The sequence below is a fragment of the Micrasema longulum genome, unplaced genomic scaffold, assembly GCF_059751315.1.
Source record: "Micrasema longulum isolate JH-2025_06_02 unplaced genomic scaffold, ASM5975131v1 h1tg002761l, whole genome shotgun sequence".
In the NCBI taxonomy this organism is placed as follows: domain Eukaryota; kingdom Metazoa; phylum Arthropoda; class Insecta; order Trichoptera; family Brachycentridae; genus Micrasema; species Micrasema longulum.
This window is the reverse complement of record NW_028279888.1, coordinates 15,751-38,292: the sequence shown is the minus strand read 5'-3', so window position 1 is coordinate 38,292 and position 22,542 is coordinate 15,751. Positions and strand designations below refer to the sequence as shown.

The following is a 22,542-nucleotide window of genomic DNA, read 5'->3' as shown; positions in this document are numbered from 1 at the left end:
GAAATTTGTAGGACAAGACATTGTTTCGAAACATCATCACCGGGATAAACGGGCTGGCTATCTCCGCGGAATAATTATTACCCTCACCGCATGTGTGCGGCCGTACTTTTTTCTTTATGATAAGACAAGATTTTATGACAATAGAGATTTGCTCGACGTGTACGTATTGCTCCCGCGCATTTTTTTCTGCTGAAAATGGCAGCAGAAAAAGATTTTTTTTTTATTAAAGAAGGTAAAAACATGTACAGAAAATATAAAAGGAAAAATAATGAAACCCACTACACCGCTAAACCAGCTTGTCAGCAGGTTTCTTATTTTTCCTTTACAAAGAGAAACGTTAGAAAAATTATATTAATTTAAAAAGTAATATAAACATTATTAAGAACTAAAAACATACCTAATTTTCACACAAAATTTATTTATAAAAATTAAAATAGATGACATTAAATGATAATCAATATAAAGCTCTGTTACACATTAACCATTTAATAATTTTTTTCTTAAAATCTTTGTCAACATTTTCTTTTAAAATCATCTTAGGAATCTTATTAAAAATTTTAGTAATTGTATAAAGAAGTGTTCTTTGGCCATACTTGTTTACAAACCTCGGTACTGACAAGCTTTAACGTTGTGCTAGCCTTGTATTATGTGAATGTAAATGCCTCTTCTGGTAGTTACTATCAAATCGGTAATATCTTATATGTTATTTAGTTCATCCTTGAAAAATAAATCATATTTTTCGTGAACTCACACGTAATAAACGCCGTCGCGTATTCATTTTCACCGCGTTCATGTGTTCACAGAGCTGGGATAAGACAATATAGTCCTTTCTATCGTATTGTCCACTCGATACACAAACGATACTCTATCCTAAATGATTTTAAAAGCAAGAGTTAAATTAGCACATAAATATGAAGGCATACGTGGGAAAAGTACAGAAAAAACAAGAAAATGGATCATATATTATACAGCGTGTGTTTTACACTTCAGTTTACAATCGATTGCACATTTGTCCAAGAATACTATCCAAAACTGTGTGTATATATGTGTATGTCTGTATGTATATGAATCAAAATGTGTATCCGAATAAGTTTATATTTTGTTTGTCTGTGCTCTATATTAATTTGTTAACTATTATAATATATTTAAATGTAATTGCCTAGCTTGGAACGGGGTATGTACCCTTGTTAGCTGGGCAAAGTGAACATGGAATTGTATGTTGATAAAGAGTGTGAATAAATAAATAAATAAAAGGCAGGTTGAGAAATTTTCATGATTTGCAATCACACCACCAAAAAGAGTGATTAAAGGTGTAATTTTCTTAAAATTTCAAAAAATGCCGAATAACTCAATAACTATGAGACTATTACGGAACACAATTTTTGATTTTCTGAACCATCACAATGTTTCTAATCCATAGCATAAGGTTATTCATTAATTACGCCTTCTCCTGTATATTATCAATTTAGTTAATAAATTATTTTCACATATATTCATGGTAATTTTAAAAAAAAGTCAATATCAAAACGAATATTTCAAAGTTGAGACATAATTCGTACGCAAATATGTTTTAGTTTCCGCGATTTGAGGATCCTTATTACCACATTTATCATTTTATTTTCTTTGCGTAAAAATGTCGCCTTGGGTTACAACAATAGACGAGTGAGGCCTCAACTTGGTTATTAAAATAAAAGTTTCGCGGCGCTTGTTGAATAAAAAGATGAAATCTTAATCAGCGAAAACTTTTCACATTAGTTTCGTTAATAGACAAAAAAATACGCACTTTTTTCCTTACACAAAGATCAAAAACGTTGGAATTTTTTGTAAAATGTTATGTCAACAATAAATTTTAGACTGTATGTAATAAAATTCCTAAAAAATATTATTGGAAAATTTCCTCATATTTATACCCCATATGATAAAAATATTTTATATGTCATAATAAAACATCAAACGTCTTCTCAGATCCACCGAAGCAGAATACAATTATTAATGATGTTTTGTATTCAATATTTTTTGACATATGAAGTCCTGATTCGTTGTCCCGCGGTAGTGAATTGGAAGCCAAAGGTTCATTCTCCGCTACCATGTTTTATCACATTCACGTCCAATTGAACAGTTTAAAATTTTTAATAATTCGATCTATCGCCGAATAATATCATTCCCTAAGTTTTCAAGGGGGTTCAAAATGACAGAAGGGTCGCAGTGAGTGACATCTGGCTGGAGGGTGTGATTCTATAAAATGCTGCGAACGCCCAGTTGCATTCCACCGGCAACACTTCTGAATAGCCCAGCTCGTAAACGTCCACGTCGCGAATCCAGCGCAATAGGATCACACTCATAACGGTGTGATCACAGCAGATAACGAGGGGATGAAAGGCGACTTTCTATTGCTTGTAAACCATAACGAACCAGCTAAAAAAAGGCAACCCCGACAAAAAAATCTACCAGAGAAGGCAACAGGAAACTAGTCTGGTCATTTTTTCCCAGGAATCACTACGGCAACTCGTGAAAATGAAAGAAAATGGTCCTCAAAATTTAAATATTTGGTTCAATTATCAGAACACTAATATTTATTTTTATAAAAAAAAAGAAAAATCGTGGTACACCAAAGAACATTTCAGTTTGTCCTACCTCTACTATACTTTATCATTATCATCATCCCCCTATCTGCATCTAATGGTGCATAGGATACTGCATTCGTATCTCGATCATTTGTTAAACAAATGGTTTTATTTATTTATTTATTTATACATCAACGGTCCAAAGAACCTTTTACAAAAAATAATAATTTACGGAAATAATCACAGCAGTGCACAATAAACATGTTGTAAATAGTATGAAATATTGGAATAATTAAAACTAAAAAAATTAGTGAACATATAATACAAAAAGTAAAAAGAAACTACATCTCTAAATAAAAGATAACAATAACCATGGGAAAATCTTATGATCTTAATATAAATATAACACAGTTAACTTGAAAATAACTAGCTAATAATACTTTTGAAAATAATGCAACATAAGTATTTTTTTTCAAATATAAGTTTTTTGAGCAATAAAATAAAAACTTAAATTAACTAAATAATACCTTTATGAGTTTTAATAAAAATTAACTACTTGGAAACTTCACAAGTTGTTATATGTTATGATAAGTTTACGGTTTCCGGGTAGCTATTTTTTTCAACGTTTAGTGTATTTTGACAGCAACGAGACTTTTTTTTTTAATGGCATTACAACTCACCGACGGCAACTTGTAACAACGCGGGTGGATTAATTTTAAAATTACAGAACTTTTTAAAATCACAGCGATGATAATACGATGCCTACATTATTATTATTTATTTTTTTAATTTGGCTTAGTTTAATGGTCAATTTATAAAAATAAAAATAATATCGAACGTCCTCATTCCATTCGAGCACGACTGATAGTAAGACACTCTCTCGCCAGATGCAGTCCTGTCGCGCCAGCATACTACTGTGCGGGGGCGCGGGGGCGAGCGGCCCCCCGGGACCCGCCGAGGGCGGCGGCGCCGGCCGCGCCTACACCCGCATCGGCCTCTACCGGGGCAACGTGGTCGCTCTGAAACCGGTGCACAAGAAGAGCGTGGACATCACAAGGGCCATTAGGAAGGAGCTAAAACACGTAAGCAAAAAAAAAACAAATTTTTGTTGGAACAGAACCTACTCGTATTTGACACTTATATTCCCAGAAGCAAAAACATTTTTATTTAAATAAGCGGGAAATACATAGAACATAGCCTAACCTGATTGATTTTTAATAAATAAATAAACGTGTTTCCTTTTTTAAAAAAATATTCGTCACCATAATGCTCTCTTTAAAATATTTTAAATCCTTGCAAATTTAATAAGCGACTAAACGTGGCAAGCCAAACTGTAAAATGCCAAGTTGACAATATGATTACATTATTTTCTATAGCTCTTTTACAATGCGGAGCCGTTTTGAAATTTAGCTAGCCAATATGTGTTCCCCAATGTTTTGAATATGTTCAAATGCTTGCAGACTGGCTGGATTTTTTTCCTAGGGAGTTATTCATATTTAAATTTGTTTCAACAGAGAGGGAAAACACAAGTTCACAAAAGTCAACAGATGGAAGAGTTGAGGAAATTTAGATGTTCAAACATAGGCAGAAGGGTGAATGTAACACAGTGTGTAAAATGGCCACTTAAACCATCCAATGACAGATCATTAGCCCTGTAAATGCCAAGACTTCCATATTTCCTTCTCTAAAATGTTTTCCCTCGCTGTTTAAACAAAATTTCATATGTATTCCAGTTAAATTGACTACAGTTTTATTTATCCATTAACAGACAAATGTAAAAATCGATTAGTACAAATTAATCTTGACTAACTAACGCCTGTTTTGGTTGGTTGGAAGATATTGTTATTTTTTTTACTGTACCCGTTAACGCATATTTATTGTTACAAAAGTTAATGTTTTATTTTCCAGATTCGTGAAGTCCGCCACGAGAATCTCTTGCCGTTCATCGGCGCGTGCGTGGAGCACGGGCACCTGGCCATCGTGAGCGCGTACTGCGCGCGCGGCAGCCTGCACGACGTGCTGGCCAACAGCGACCTGCACCTGGACGGCATGTTCGTGTCCTCGCTGGTCAGCGACCTGCTCAAGGGCCTGGCCTACCTGCACGACAGCGAGATCATCTCTCACGGGAACCTGCGCTCCACCAACTGCCTGATCGACAGCAGATGGGTGCTGCAGATCTCCGACTTTGGGCTGCACGAATTTAAAGGTGATTTCATTTTTAGTGCTGACATATGGCGTTCGTCGGCTTGAAAATAAAAGTGCATACTTGCAAAACAAAAATAATATATGTGTTTGACATGCAAAGGGAAATATGTTTTTTTTTTACATTTTTAAAGTAATAAAGGTCTATGAAATAATGTCCAATAAAAATAAAAATAAAATATTAATAACAATATTTTGAGTTTGTCCTAATTTTTGTAGACAAGGACTGGATTCAACTCCCTGGGGAGCTGTTTATATTAACATATTACAACAGAGATGAAGAACATTTAAGAGAAGGTAATATAGAGAGATAACTTCACAAACATCAACAGATGAAAGAATTGAAGGAATATAGATGTTCAAATATAGGCAGAATGGTGAATGTTACACAGTGTGTAAAGTGGCCACTTAAACCAGCCATTGACAGGTCATAAGCCCTGTAGATGCCTGGACTTCTATATTACCTTCTCTTAAATGTTCTTCATCTCTGTTGTAATATGTTAATAAAATATTATTTATTACATTATCGAGCCTTTTTTTTTAAATCAAAAACTTTGTTCTAATAAAGGGAAAAAAAAGTATAAACCCTATGTAAAAACTAAAATATGTTATATGCAACTACTATGGGGAACAGGAAATCAAAATGACATAAACAGACTACAAATACAGCAAAATAAAATATTAAAGTTAGTATATGACCTACCCATCTAACAGCAACTAAAGAATTTTTTGAACAAACTAAACAATTAAATGTAACTAAACTCTTTATACTAGAACCCTTACAATTTATTTATAAATTAGCCAGTGATGTAATTGTAGACGAAGAATTAAAACTTGAAAAAAACTGTAGTAAACATGAACACAATACGAGAATATCAGAAAAATATCCAATAGAACCTTTTAAAACGAGAAAAGGAGAATCGAAACTAATAAACCATGTACTGAAATTATACAATAAACTACCAGACATAACTAAACAAAAGACTCAGACAACATTTACAAAAGATGTTAAAAATACAATAATTTACAGTAGAATATCAACTTAAAAAAGTGAAAATATTTTGTTAAATCTATGTAATCCGTACGGGTTTTAAAAATAAACTTAATTTTATTTTTTTTTAATTAAAAAATATATAAATAAATACGTCTTATAGCTAGAGAGCGCTGAATCTGAGTAATTTACCTTCGGCACTTTTCCGGTCGCCACGTTCCACGAAGCTCGGTCCACTCCCACGTCACATGACTTTGTCTTCTTCTTTTTATTTGCATTATAGCAAGCGCCAATCATTTCCATTTCTATCCAGCACCTCATGATCTATGTGATTCTAATCCTATTATATCTCTGTTTTACTATTCTATGTCACTCAGTTAAATAACTAAGTACTTTGCATTTATATAAAATAAAACCAGTTGTTTTTGGAATTTTAAATCCATATCACTTACTTCATAATTTTTAAATAATTTATTAAACAAGTATCGCATGGTGAGTGCGTCTGTAAATTTGTCTTCCTGTAAGCCGTTCCGGATATTTTAAAGATGATGTAAAAATTATAATAAAAACCTTTAGGATAATTTTTTCCTCTATCAATTTATTTTATCATTTTTTCCCATTGTTTTAGCTGGACAAGAAGAACCAGATGGAGCATTGAGGGAAGAAAGGCGAGCTTTGTGGAGAGCCCCAGAGCTGCTGAGATGCTCTGCCCTTCCAGCTCGCGGCACCCAGAAAGGAGATGTGTACTCTTTCGCTATCGTCCTTTACGAGATTATTGGAAGAGCCGGTCCATGGGGTCACACCACTTTATCCAATGCTGGTAAGAGCAAGCATAGATTACTTATTTCAACATAGCATTTATCTGATGCTTCACTTTTTTTTCGAGTTTAAAAAAGTGAACGTTGTTTGTTCAAATTTATTGCGAAATCTTTCTGTATTTTATTTTTATTCTGTATTCATTATTAGGGAACACAGAGAAAAATGAAAAAAAGAAATGAAGAGCTTTTTAATAAGCTTGAGGATTAGGAGATAAATTTGGAGGTGAGAGAGGGTTTTACATAAAAATTTACATTTTGGAAATTTACAATTTAAAAATACACAATTTAAAAATATTCATAGTAAATGTGTCTGTGTACATTGTACATATTTAAAATATTATTCATTGATTAACATCTCGTTTCAAAATATTTAAAAAACTTTTTCCAAGCAATAATGATTCAAGCGCCTAAACTAACCTTCGTAATTTTTTAGCGGTACTGCTTATTTAAAAAATAGAAAGAATAACAACCCTATCAGTTTTTGTGGCATATTTGTAAATATCTGACGCGTTATCCTTTTGATATGTTTTGGAATCCACCCGAAGCGACTTCGTAAAAAGCAGACGTGTCGGATGGAGATATCTGTCGCGTTATCTACCCAAGAAATAACCAGAAGAAACGAAATTATTTTGTAAGACATTTATGGCATACCTGAGATACTACTATAAAAAAGAGAATGTTTATAAGTGACGTTAGCAGGCGCTTCACAGAGGTGATTGTGACGTAACGAAATTGAACAGATTTAATAAATAAGGAGCACCCGAGTGATTCCAAAACATCCCAAACGGTACACGTATTTTCGAGTATACCGAAGCGTCAAAAATCGATAAGGCGTTGGGTATTTACGAATATACATCCTCGTGTTGATATTAGAAGCATCATTGACTAATTCGTTGTAATGTTTTGACCTCTTGTTCTCTTCATTTGGAAAAAAACATACAAAAACACATCTTATGTTATCACCAACAAATAAGTCAATTATTCATAGCATCTTCACCGTATTTTGCGTGCGCATCAGCTTTATTCCTTCGATTGAACGCGAACAGAAAGATGTGTCAAAATTCTCGCTTTCGTCTACATGACATTTCATTTTGAAGGGTTGTAATCAAATAAAATAATATACGTAACATAAAATCAAACATAATATTTTTTAGTGCTGACGGGCCCCGTGGCGCAGTTGGTTTGACGATCAACTTGGAAACCGGCGTCGCGGGTTCAATTCCCGCCAGTGGCATGAAAAATATCAAAAATATATGTTTCTCTCAACTGTTCCAAAATCCCATCTACCCCACCTCCTGACAAGCCTCTTAATAAAGGCTTATTGGAATATTCCTTTTAAAAAAAAATCTTTCGAATGACGTATTGTTCGTACTTTTACCATTTTTTTAAACTTTTAGTGCTCATTTTTAAATTTGGAAAAAAAACGGACAAAACTTATGGTAACACCCAATACTTCTACTGGTGGGGTTAAATATAGTGGGCTTTACTTATAAACCTAGTTTAAAATTATGCCTAGGCATACCGGTAGAAATTCATACTTCTATGCCTAGGCATAACTTTTTACCTGGTGTATAAGCGAGATCCGATCAGACCTGACTGAAACAAGATTTTCAGCCGAAAAACCGAATTGTTATATTATTATTATTATTGTTAAACCTTTTGAGTTCATTAAAATACGCGCTTAACAAAATACACAATTTAAGAAAAATGCATAAATTTTACGTGACGACTAACAACACTCACCGGCCGAAAGCCGCAACGAACTAAAGGTAACAGGTCACGCGGCCAGGTCACGAACCATAAGATGAACCCGAGTACTGCCGAATGTAATCCGACATATCCCGACCAGACAAATTTTGGCTGAAACCGAAACTGCTCGGTCGGTCACACCGGTAAGTCGAATTTCTGTTTTAAAATTAAGTTTTTTGACGTTTTATCTACATATTTATATCTCCTTGATTTCCTGTAGTATAAATTTATAGTACACGCTAAACCCGGCAATGCTATTGCTAGATTTGAGTACATACTCGTATAATTTTATTTAACTAGCCGACAAGACATATGTTGTCCTTCCCGAACGTTGGCTTTCCCGCTATTACTTTAGAAAAATACTTTCCATTGATAAGTAGGTATCTAGGTACTTTTTTATAATGAATTTCCGAAACTAAAAATTATTTTTATTCAAAATTTGAATTTAAGTAGGTACTTAGGTACTTGTTTATGGTTGAATTCCAAAACATAAAATAATTCATTTTGAAATATGGAATTCTTTTTGCAAATGTCAAACTCGGCTCTTCTCACCAACAGGGCACTTTATTCATGAATGCAATTTTCAAAAATGTATTTATTTTTAAAAGAAATAAATGGGAAGAAATTTTAAGGAGTTTATGAAAAAAATCTTATTGAAATCCATAAAAAACGAATGTTGTTTGTAAACATTCAAAAATATTTTTTTTTTAAATAATATCCGCCCGATTTTTGTGTTTATGCATTCTAGGTGAATGCATCCTGGTGAACGATATAAAAACCATTTGTGCTCTTAATTTTTTTCTACTTGATAAATCAAAGATTTTAATAGCTATAAATATGCTCATGGCAACGATCTAAATTTCGCTGAAAGCCGCACGTGTAGTAGTTATTTAGTCCGTCGAGGACACACATACGAACATTGCCTTTTATTTTTTATTTTTATTTTTATTTATTGGGGATATCAACAGTAATACATGTAACAAAAATATAACAAATAAAATTTACAGAGAATAAAACCAATGACAGATATCCACAGAAATACATTAAATACACGTACAATACATACTAGTGTGTTTGTGTGAGTGTAAGTGAGTGAGAGGGTGGGTGAGTGGGTGTTATATTGGAATGAGGGTGGACATGTGTATAAATATTATTGCACAAGTGTCGAAAATATAAATATATTTATAAAATATTAAGAATTAGAGATAAAATAAAATAAAATAAAGTAAAGTAAGATAAAATAAGACTTTATTATTGAAACTAAGAATAAGACAAAAAAGTATGTTTTGAGACGCGCATTTTTTGAATTTATTTAAAAAAAAAAAAAAAATGTTTTTTTACAATAAACATAAATGATAAAACAGAGTATTTAAAAAAATAAAGCATAATTACATTAATAGTAAAAATAGTAAACAAAAAATCCCACAAAGGCATGGCCTGTTCGTGGGTTTACAAGAAAATGTTAATGAATTATAATAAATAATGGACAGTTATAATATTTTTGTGTAACATAAGAAAGAAAAAATAAGATATTCTGTAAAAGATAATATGGTATTAAAGGGCTACAAAATAAATCATAAAAAAAAAGTTCGTATTGTATTTCAAATGTTATTTTTTTGCAATCAAATGGATCAATAAAGGGAATGTTCAAATTATATTCACGAGCAAAACGTATAAGTGGAGAGTTCTGGGCATATTTCGTACGAACTGCTGGTACATGAAATAGAGAGCTCGACGTGTGACGGGGCGGTAGCCGGGGACATTTAATGATAACTATATTTTTAGATAAAATGGAATCATATAACATAGTCCTGATTAACTTTGGCTTCATACATCAATTTATTTCATATATGAATCAACCAAGAATGAGCACAAACGTACTGTTAACGATAAATTAATGAGGGAATTAACACTTTTTTTCTGATTGTTTCAGAAATCTTGGGTCGCGTCCGCCATCCCATAGACAAAGTATACATTAGACCCCCTCTCAGCACCCTCACGGCCCTGGGAACGGCTCCCTATGTCCTCCGCTGTATGGAGGCTTGCTGGCACGAGGAACCGGAACAGAGACCGGATATCCGCTTTGTACGAGTGCGCCTGAAGGAGATGCAGCAAGGACTGTAAGTGAAGCTTTACATTCATTAAATTTATTTCGTTTTAATAAGATTTCCTGTCCAAGGCGGATGAAGAGTCCTCGTCACTATCGTTTCCTTTTATGATATATCTTTTTAATAAACCTAATAAAGTACAACAATATTTTGAGTCTATCCATTTTTTTGTAAATAAGAACTGGATTCAACCCTCTTGGAAATTATAGCAACAGAGATATAGAACATTTTACTGAAGGGAATATAATCATTACATTGCTAAAATATCACAAAGACAAAGTACAAATAAATAAATAAATATATTAAATCTGGCAGATACCAATTAAATTGTAATGATTGCGATTCGATCTACATCGGAAAAACTACAGGAAACTTTAATATTAGAGTAAAATAACACTTAAGGTACCTAAATTGTAATATTTTTTCTGAGTTCGCCAACCACCTGATAGAAAATAATTATAATTTCAATAAAGACACTTGGTTAAAGTACTGCATGTTGAAAATAAAATATTAAAGTTAGATATCTTGGAAACCTTAGAAATTAAAAAAGCGATTCAAAATAAGAAAAAATAACCAAAAAAACGATGTTTATTTTAGTCCGCCCCGTCTTGTTTCGAACGTATTCATCTCACATTACCATCCTTTCAAGAAAAAAAGACTTGATTTAAATGTTTCATTGGCAGCATGCATACTGATAAAATAAAATGGGAAAGAATTCATTAGTTAAGTAAACCTTAAGAAAGAAGCTTGTTTAGCTTTGAAACCGGTGGGTAGAAAAAAATAGTAGTTAAAAACAAAGTTTTTTTTACTTATTTTAAAAATATATCGACTATAACCGCTTTATAATTTCTAATTTGAGTTGATATTATTTAGGTAATATTTACATATAACGAGGTATCATGCACTGTAAAAATGAGAGAAGCCGTACAAATACAAGTCGAAATTCGTCCATTAACAGGGCAATTCGATTGCTGAATACGGCTTCTGCGGATAATGTGGATCTATTTTTCTGTACAAATCGACAGTTTAGCAGCGATCTGCTTTCTTTATTTCCTTCAGTTCTTAAGTTCTTTCTTTTGCGTGTGTATTAAATACATTTGAATATTTTGTGTAGATATGGTAGCACTATTTTGAACAAAATATTTTTTTTATTACATTTATTTTTTTATTTTATTTATTTTACACTTTATATACATTTAAGGGCGGGCATATTGCCTTTAGGCAATTTCTTCCTACCTACCCAAACCGTTTAGTTTGAGAAAATTACAAATACATCGACATATTGAATCTTACAAGTTTATACAAAAATTAAATTAAAAAAACAAAATTAGATAGTGACATTTCAATATTGACTGAAATGTAAATAAAGAAGGGGCGTCTCTAACATTAGTGGTAGATTATTCCACAATCAAGCGGCTATTATTGTGAAAGAGGAGGCAAGAAAATTAGAGCAATGACAGGGTATTAAAAGGGTTATCTCGTTACTAGAACGAAGAGATAGTCCGTGTTCTGAAACACTTTGGAAGAACTCTCTCAGATAAACAGGCGAAGTGGGATTATTTAAAATATTGTGAAGAAGTGATAGAATGTGAATCTTTCATCTATCGCTTCATTTCATTTCATTTCGATCGCTCACTAAAGTAACTTTTTCTGTAGACAATTGATTTGAATTCAATTCAATTGACCTACCTAGTTATTTTGTGTGGTACTGGTAGCAATATTTTGAATGAGAGGTTTTTCTTCATTGACAAGATTTTGAGTTTGTATTTTTTTTTGTAAATATAGGTATTTTTTAAGATTAACGTATTACAACAAAGATGAAGACCAAGTTAGATTGAGGAATATGGAAGTTTACTTTTCTTTACACACTTTGTAATATTCAGCATTTTGTCTATGTTTGTACATATTTCTTCCATCCGTTGATGTTTGTGAAGTTAGAAAACTTTTGAAATAATTCAGTCTGCTGAGTCTCAATCGCATTATTTAAGGTTTTAACGTTTTAACTTCGCAAAAAATAAAAACATACGGAACAAACATAGACAGAATGGCGAATGTTATACAGCGTGTAAAGTGACCATTTAAACTAACCAACGAGATGTCATAAACTTTGTTGATATTGTAATATATTTTTGCCCAACGAATTTATTGTGTTTTTTTTTATTATCAATTTAATTAATGTTCATCATTTTTAATATTTTTAACTTTAAATTATGTCAATTGTTTTACGTATTAATTATTATATTTAATACTTAATTAATTTCAATTGTTTTACTTATTAACCATTATCTAATAATTTAATTTAATTATTTTTCTTATTTGTTATTTTACCTATTAATTTACCGTAATTATTTCATTTAATTAATATTTTACATGTAAATTATTCTAGAGATTTACTCATCCGCAAGTGCCGACATAACACGGATTTTATTTGTAGCAAATCAAGACATCAATATGAAAAAAGTTTTGTATTAGTTGTAAAGCATTGCAATAAATACATTATTTATAATATTAATAACCATTTCTTATAAACGGCGGCGGCGTTTCAGGGCCGGGCCACGAATATTTTTGAAGTTCACCATGAGGAATGGTCCTCTGAAGTTTCGCGGTCTGGCCGTGAAACAGCTTGAATATTTGATTATATCCAAATGCTTGCAGACTGGCTGGATTTCCTCCCTAGGGAGTTGTTCATATTTAAATTTATTTCAACCGAGAAGAAAAACATTTTTGAGAAGGGAATATGGAAGCCTAGGCATTTACAGGACTTATGACCTGTCATTGGCTGGAGAAAGTGGCCATTTTACACACTGTGTAACATTCGCCATTCTGCCCATGTTTGAACATCCACATTTCCTCAACTCTTCCATCTGTTGACTTGTGTGAAATAAAAGAGCTGAAACCTTTATCACGCGGGTGAGATTCATCCGGCTGAACCAAATCACCTACTAGACAACGCCTGAAAACAATTTTCAAATTTTTATACTTCTTCTTTTACAAGGTAGTAATTCAACAATGTTTGATTATTTCCAAATGCTTGCAGACTGGCTGGATTTCCTCTCTAGGGAGTTGTTCATATTTAAATTTATTTCAACAAAGAGGGAAAACATTCTAGGCATTTACAGGGCTTATGATCTGTCATTGGCTGGTTTAAGTGGCCACTTTACACAGTTTACACACTTACACTTACTGTTGAAATAAATTTAAATCAGCTTGACTATATTTATTTTATATCGTTTACCTTTGTCTTACTAAGCTTTAGTCGTACGGTACGATTCGCTATCACACAGTAAGAAAAGGATTTTAACCAAAATATAACACTGTTTTCAAATCCAATAATCAAAGTTTGTGACGTTAGCTTCATATCAAATTTATCATGATTTTTATTGAGCCTTTTAAAGTAAATGTCGCCATCATTTTATGATTCATAGATTTTATTTCGGGCAGTTCAATTTCATTTGGTGATTAGTATTTATGTTGATTACCAATTGTAACTATCACATTTACACCTAAGGACCGAGAGATGGGTTCTCGGATCAGGGTGTACGTAAAATTTCCTCACACTCGAGCAAGTGGCGCCGCCTGGAGTTAACACTGCGGCTCTCGGTTACTAACATTTTTTTAACCATAACCGAGGACTGAAAGGTCCTCGGATTAGGGTTTGTATGTTATTGTCAATACTCCAGCATTAAAGGGGCCGCATCGCCCTGGAGGTCGCACACCCGTACTAATAAAACACTCAACAAAACCATAAAAATGATGACCGGCTCCGATTGATCAAAATTTGTCAGTTGACCAATCAGAATGCCTAGAGTATAGGTTCGCATTCAGTTTTTTTACTTTTTGAATCCGATGACATCCTCGATTTCGGGTGAGTCCTCGGATTCTGGGTCAATCAACCTATCAAGGTTCTCGAATACGGGTGCATACAAATTCACACGCACACTCACTCACACGCCCATACACATATACCCACATACATACTATAACATAGTGAAGAAAATTGTAAAATAAGGTTTTTAAGTTGCTTAACAAAAGAACATCAAGTACTGTAGAAAAAAAAATATTAAAAAAAAATTTTAAAAAACATATTTCTTTAATTTAAAGGTAAAAAACTTAAATGTTAAAAACTAACATTTAATTAAGGAGGTTGATAGACAAATATTTTTACCTTTAGCTTGAATTTTGTAAAGACTTTAATAATTTTTATTTCGTCAGGCAAATTGTTATTAAAATTTATTCCTAGATTTACATAACTTTTTTCAAATTGCTTGGTATTAAATTTTGGCATACTAATATTATATTGATGTCACGTGAATCATTTAATGTGTAGATTTAAAAAGTTATCTGTATAAATTGTAAAATTGATTATTTGAAATATATTTTGTCAATTGATGGGACATTAAAAATTCGAAATAGTTATTTGGTTAAGAATGTTGATGGTTTTTTTTAAATCACTTAAATTATTAATCTTTGTACTATTTTTACTGAGTTTATAATACTTGTGTAGGAACTTCCCCAACCAATAATACCATATTGTAGTAAAGATTGTACAATTGAATAATACACCGTTTTCAATTATTAAATTTTAAAGACATTTCTAAGTCTTATAAATATATATATACACTTTCCTATTCGCTTAACGTATTAATGTATGTTTTCTATTTTAAATTTGGGTCTATACAACCAGTCCTAATTTTTCATTTATTTATTTATATACGGCATTTCTGTCATTTACATATATGTGGTTTAAAAAGTGCTTAAAAATAAAAATATAAAAAAATCGAGTTTGATATATTAGTAATCGTGTACTATACATATTAAAAATTACTTGAAATACATACATATTTTAAAATAATTATACAATAACAAAATACATTAATCAATCAAATTAATACTATTCTTACCTGATCACCTGAAGTTATATTTGGAATTTCGTATGATTATTTTTGTTTGTGGATCAATGTAGAGTTTGTTTATAGTGAACGGCATCAAATATGCTTTTTCGGTGTTAAATAATAAAAGATTTTTAGCAAACGTGTTTTAAATTACATTTTTTTGGTTCGTGTACCTGCACACAAATCTGGATTTTCTACTAAAACGGGAGTAGGTATATATTTTTATTTATATCCCTACAGAGATGAGGTAGAATTTTTTTTCAAATTCAGGATTATGGATATTCGAGCGTTTACAGGGCTTATGACCTGTCATTGGCTGGGTTAAGTGGCCACTTTATGTAGGTACTACAACATTCCCCATTACGCTTATTTAGCGAATGTCCACACCAGGTAACATTTTTGGTTTTTGTATATATGCTACGAATCAAGAACCCATCCACAAGCGAGTTGGAAGCGCCATCTATGCATTGATATTGAAGTTAAGTATTTAATTAGCAGATTACTTTATTTTTTATGTAGTTAAGACTCATCAGCCGAGTTAAATTAAGTACTAGTAAACGCCTGCAGATGACTCTGCAATTTATTTTTACTTATATTTATACCAGATTTTTTATAACATTTTTTTGGTTCGTGTACCTGCACACAAATCTGGATTTTCTCCTAAGACGGGAGTAGGTATATATTTTTATTTATATCCCTACAGAGATGAGGTAGAATTTTTTCAAATTCAAGATTCAGGATTATGGATATTTGAGCGTGTGGATATTCGCTAAATAAGCGTAATGGGGAATGTTGTAGTACCTACATAAAGTGGCCACTTAACCCAGCCAATGACAGGTCATAAGCCCTGTAATTCGTATTTACGTACTGTATTTCGTATTTACTGCATTTTGTGGTTACCTACTGTATTGTATAGGACTCGTCGCACATTATTCATTCGATTTGTATCAGTTAAATTTAAAAAATAAAATGCTTTTTTTTTTCAGAATACGGTTTTGAAATTTAATATACTTAAAAAAAATTTAAAAAAAACAATTTATATCATTTTGTCATTTGAATTTTAACAAAAAGGTTTCTAACTTTTTACTATGCTCTTTATTGTACCATTTTTAATACAATTTACAAGTTTTAAGCAAATATTTTTTTCATACTTACGCACCCATACACACGCACCCTCTCCCTCATTCATTCCCACACTCACATGTATCCTCTCCCTCATTCATTCACACATTCACATACACATGAATACAAACGTCACTCAAATACAATTACTAAACTTCTTTTCTTATACATTATGTGTCATTATATTTACAGTGGATTTTTTTAATTGGCTTTAATATTGTTAAGATTTTTCTAATTATTTTGTTTATGTAATAGCTGTAAAAATCCCAAATAAAATAAAATAAATAAATAAATATATAAAGAAAAAACATAAAACAATAATATATTCATACTAATTAAAATTTAATGTTGTTTTTACACGAGTTCAAAAAATTTCTTTAGATTAACTTTAAATTTATTTATTGATATATTATTTTTAATAGTTTTTAGTTCATTAGGACATTTCAACATAATATATTGATAGCAATGGCCCCAAAACTGTACCTTGTAGAATACCAAAATCACTAGTTTCTGATTCACTATGTATATTATCGGTCTTAACCACTTGGGGTAGCTTGTTTCATGTATAAAATACGCAAGTACATAAAACATATTTCATATTATAAATATGACAAAAGGTATCTTATTTATATATGTAAGATAAAAGAAAAAGCAACGGCATGTAGAATTTTCCAGAGTTGAATAATATAACGTATTAAATCAATGACACCATAACCATTTTTCTTTCTTCAGAAGTGTTTCCAATTTATCTGAAAATCTGACGACGATCCTTGAAAAGGTTATAAAAATGTTTTTTAACCGAAATAAACGTGATTTTATGAACCATACTAAAAAAACCTTTTTATACCGCCTATTTAAAATACCATAAAGTTAATTTTTTTAACTTTTCAATCATTATAATTAATACGGATGATCTGTCATTCAAAGCGCTGTTTTAGTAAAAATCACAAAAAAGATTTCATTTACAATAATTTCAATCACGATAAAGTAACAATGTTTTAAATATGTTCAAATGCTTGCAGAGTGGCTGGATTTCCTTCATAGGGAGTTATTCATATTTAAATTTGTTGCAACAGAGAGGGAAAACCTTTTTGAGGGGGAAATATGGAAGTCTAGGCATTGGTACGCAATCATGTCAAACATGTGAAATCGAATCCGAAACCTCTCGTATGGTAGGAATACGCGCTGACCATTACACCACGAGGCCGCCATTAAATTACTAATAGATAAATTACCCACACCCAATGAAATTACTAATAGATAAATTTTAATAAAATTTACATGAAATTTAAGACACAAATTTAGAAAAAATATTACGTAAAATAAAATTAAAAATTTATTTAACGCCATCGATTTTTTAATCACGTCTCACATAGAGGTGTGTAGTTCGCGAACGACCCTGTCATACTGACAATGTCAGAAACATTGAACTAGAGACATGTTTCTTTCATCTCAGTCAGCTAGTTCGCGAACGAAAAGAGCGCAAAACTAAATAGATCATCATGTCATTTGTTTCTTTTATATCTTTTTGTCTTTTGGATCTATAGCTCAGTTAGTTTATTCATTGAACGAGATCGTGTCTTTATCTCTGTAGTTAGTAGGTAGATTAGGTACCGACATATACACTCTGTATCTATAGTAGGTGCCTAAATGCCTAGACTGGCTGCTTGTTATTTGTTCTCCTTTATATCCCGCGCGCGTTGGTGTCAGTGCCGCCCGCAAAGGAATGGCATTTGAAATTTAATTGACACTTATTATAAAATGTCGCAATGTAAATGTTTTTTTATGAATGATTATTTACGATGAGATGAAAACATTAGGTATTCATATTTTATTAATGCCCTCTAATGTGAACAAGAGTTAGTTTGTTCGCTCGAGTTTATTAGATTATATATTTTTCTGTTTAGTATAAATATGTACAAAAACAATTTTACTAATTAATGAATTAATAAAACATTCATTGATAAATAAAAACATTCATAAATGTTTGATTATGTCCAAATGCTTGCAGACTGGCTGGATTTCCTCCCTTCCCGAAAACATTTTTGAGAAGGGAATATGGAAGTCAAGTCAGGTCATAAGCCCTGTAAATGCCTAGACTTCCATATTCCCTTCTCAAAAATGTTTTCCTTTTCGGTCGAAATAAATTTTAATAAAAACATTCATATTCACTAACCTAATAAAGGGCTTTTTTGGCTGTGCCCGTGTTAAACCATAATAATTAACATTTAAAAAATATAAAGTAACTTAAAATAAATAGTGATAAAAATATATCACTTTCAGAATAACAGTCCAATCGGAAGATATAACATTAAAAAATAATTACAAATGAAACAATGTTAAAATAACAACCCAATTGTGGAATAACTTATAAGGTCAGTTTTCCATTTTGTGCTAGAGGCCGATTAATGTTTTTTTTTTTAATTTTGTTTGTATGTATTTTCTTTTATTTACCTTTGTTTATTTTATAATATATTGTACAAATGTACACGTTATAAATATAAAAAAACTATTTTTTTAAATGTAAACCCTCTCAGGGAGTTTAAAAATTAATTGTTAAGTAAATAAAAAATAAATAAACCTAGCATGGAATATAACATTCTATTATATATGATATAACGTTCTTTTTGTAAATAAAATAATTTATCTGTGTACAACAGGTTTGTGATATTATAATATCTAAAAAACAATGTCATCAAATCTATAAAGAAAATTGTGCTGACAAACCAGCCAAAGGTTTAGAACTATTTGTTTTATCCACCGCTCGTACGCATTTGGCTCAAGCAAACAAAACGAACTAGAGGCATGAAAGACACGAAAGATATGAAAACACAAATGATACGATGATGCGAAAGATGCGGAGATATGATGACCTAAATGAACCGAATGTGCAAAGATACATTCGTTCAATTGAACTACTGAAAAGATACGGTCACTTTGGTGATGCAGATTAAGTGATACGTATCTTCTCGGTGACAGGGTCTTACCCACGTCTTTTTATGCCCATTTTATTTGCACTAACCAATAATAATATGCTTAATATTAACTTTTAATTTAGTAAGGCCCAAGGAGTGATAGGTTCATGTCATATAAATAATACAAGAGATTATTTTTTTATGGTTACTAAATTAAACCTAACAAATACACAAATAATATATTATACAAATATAATTATAGGTAGGTTATTTTAAATTTCAGATATCAAATTGTTGCATAGTAAAGAAAATTCGGGCTTAACACTAAAATCACAAAGTGCACGTTATTCAAATAAAAATATCATTTTTTTACAAAAAGGAATAACAATTCTCATCCAACTGAATTCCATAGTTCTTGCACTAACATATAAAACATTAGACATAGAAAAATTGGTAAGTGGTTATATACAAATATTTAATAACATTTTGTTAAACGCTTGACCACAGAGTTAATTCTTCAATTATGAATGATTTATTATTATAAAAATCCTTCTACGAATTCGTCAGTTTCGCTATCAGATGGTTCTTTTTTTTAGGAAGGAACTCAATACGCGATCAGACATCACAAGTGTCAATAAATCTTTTTTCGTGGCAATACGTGATCGTTTCTTGAGATTGTGCACCCAAATCCTACAAAATTTGGCCCAAAGAAAACTTGGCATTGCTACCACTGAGGGGTTGTTTAGAACGCAATATCACTAGTTCCTGACAATATTAAAACGACTATTGTCCTCCAGCTTGTTCTAGGCGAAACACAGTGCACCTGTAGAAATATTTCCATTTTCTTCTACACGTTCTAGTTTTCCTACACTCATTTTCTATCGTACTTCCCAACGAAAACTCGGTAGATTACTTTACACACTGTGTAACTTTCTCTATTCTGTCTTTGTTTACATACCCATATTCATTTTTGCTTACCCAATTGATGTACTTGTCACAATAAATTATTTTACTTATTTGACGTTAACACCAAGGCGGCAACAAATACATGCAATTTTTCTCCAATATACCATAACTCTTCTTTGTAAATATATCTACCACAAACTACAGTGTACACTCGCCAATTAGGAGAATGCATTTATTTGCCAATGATTTTACTTAAATAACATTCTTGAATTTCAAAAGTCAGTGTATTTATTCATTATCTTCAAACTTAAGTACCTTAATACTACTGCTGCTTTTGGCAAACTTAAATATATTTTTGAAAATAAAAAAGTCCTTATATGTTTACAAAGACAAGTATATAAACCGTGCATATTGCCGGTGACAACATACGGACTAAAAACCATGTCTGTAACACTTAAAAGTAGCCAGAAATTAAAATGCACGCAACGATCCATGGAAAGACAGATGCAGATGTCTAAGAGACAGAGTAAAAAATGAAGAAATAAGGTGCCGAACCGGAGTCGTGGATATCATGGATCGTGCAGCGAAATTGAAATGGCAGTGGGCAGGATACTTGGCGAGACAAAATAATGGCAGATGGACACCCAGAATATTAAAGTGGAGACCATGGGCAAACAAAAGAAGTGTTGGAAGGCCACAGAAAAGATGGGTCGACGACATTGCCTCTATTGCCGATAAAACATGGATGATGAAAGCGGGTGATAGGAAGGAATGGAGACGTTTGGAAGAGACCTTTATCCAGCAGTGGAGAGAATAAGGCTGAAAAAGAAGAAGAAGAATACTACGTTGTTCATTTAAATTGTGTACTTATTATCGGTATACACAATTATTATTTTTCTAACTACTTCTCATTTTTATATTCTTTTAATATAATTGATGGGAAAAATTGCACTTTTGTTCTCTCTTTGTATGTATTCTAGGTATATCCGTATATTTTTTATTAATACATATGTAAACATGTTCAAACATGATTTCAATAAAAATGAAAAAATCTTCAATTATTATTTCATTTGTTCAATCTCGATAACTCCTTTGAAGGTAGAATCCAGTACTTGTCTGCATGCATTTGACCTATCCACCTGAATGGGGAAAAAATCGGCCAGTTCCTGAGGGTACTAGGTAAAATGCTAGAAAATAAGGCTTTAAAAAAAGTAATTATGATTTGCAGGTAGTTTTTACAAAGCTGTTTCATTATAATTCTGGTTTTCTGCGAAAATCATATTTTTTTTCATGAAATACTCTTTCTCTGACACGTTGAATAGTGATCTAATATCTAATATCACACCACCTGTTATCGAGGTAGTACAGTGGAATTTAGGAGGGGGAATATATGTAAAATGTAAAACACGAAATCCGGATTTTTGTTATGGCTGGAAAAAAGCAACTAAATAGTACAAAGGGAACCTGCAAACTAACCGACATATCAAAGATAATCAAACTGTAACGCGATATATTGTACTGTTTTCTGTTTACACGGAGGTAAGGCAAAGACAAGTGTGCATTATTATTGAAAGAATTCGTCTGGAAAATATTTTAATGATTATGATACATTCCTAACTTAGGCAAAATAATAATTTTCCAAATTATGCTACTTGGGGAACCCTACATACTTCCCTTGATCCCGGAAGGGTTAAACATTCTTAAATTATCGTTTACTAATAATTTATTTTTTTCGTAGGAAACCAAATATATTTGACAACATGTTGGCTATGATGGAGAAATATGCGTACAACTTAGAGGGGCTCGTAGCAGAAAGGACGGAGCAGCTCATGCAAGAGAAGAAAAGGACAGACCAGCTTCTGCACAGAATGCTACCAAAGTAAGAAATAAATGGCACCTCTTTACTATGATTTATTTGAGATTAAATTGAAAGTAACGCCAAAATTTATCAATGTAAGTCTAACTATAAATTGACATAACCCTTAAGATGGAGGACATCGTAATAACACAGGAAAAACAAGATATTTGATATTTAAAACATATAATATTGATAGCTAGAAGGGATGATTAAGAAAATCCGTGAGAATCTAAACATTAACGTGTATGGAATTCGGCAAAAAATGGTTCCCGTATAAAACAGGTGCACCCTTTAAAAACAAGGCCACACTTTTTCTTAGATCGAAAATCGCGAGAAGTTCATGAAATTCTATATTCCACAGTAAAATGTATATACATATGAATTATATTTATTAACTGAAAGAAACATTTTGACACT

At 31.8% G+C, this 22,542-nt stretch overlaps 1 protein-coding gene across 1 annotated transcript in view; it reads left to right on the top strand.

The window, feature by feature from the left end:
• LOC148271626 (guanylate cyclase 32E-like) overlaps window positions 1–22,542 on the top strand; it is a gene marked incomplete at both ends in the record, with an annotated part of 61,537 nt that overhangs the window by 36,501 nt on the left and 2,494 nt on the right. Inside the window, 6 exons of the mRNA XM_088241139.1 lie at window positions 2,030–2,038; window positions 3,502–3,646; window positions 4,473–4,770; window positions 6,386–6,577; window positions 10,258–10,444; window positions 22,006–22,146. Of these exons, the coding sequence (XP_088097265.1) occupies window positions 2,030–2,038; window positions 3,502–3,646; window positions 4,473–4,770; window positions 6,386–6,577; window positions 10,258–10,444; window positions 22,006–22,146 (972 nt within the window). The remainder of the gene's footprint in view (window positions 1–2,029; window positions 2,039–3,501; window positions 3,647–4,472; window positions 4,771–6,385; window positions 6,578–10,257; window positions 10,445–22,005; window positions 22,147–22,542) is intronic.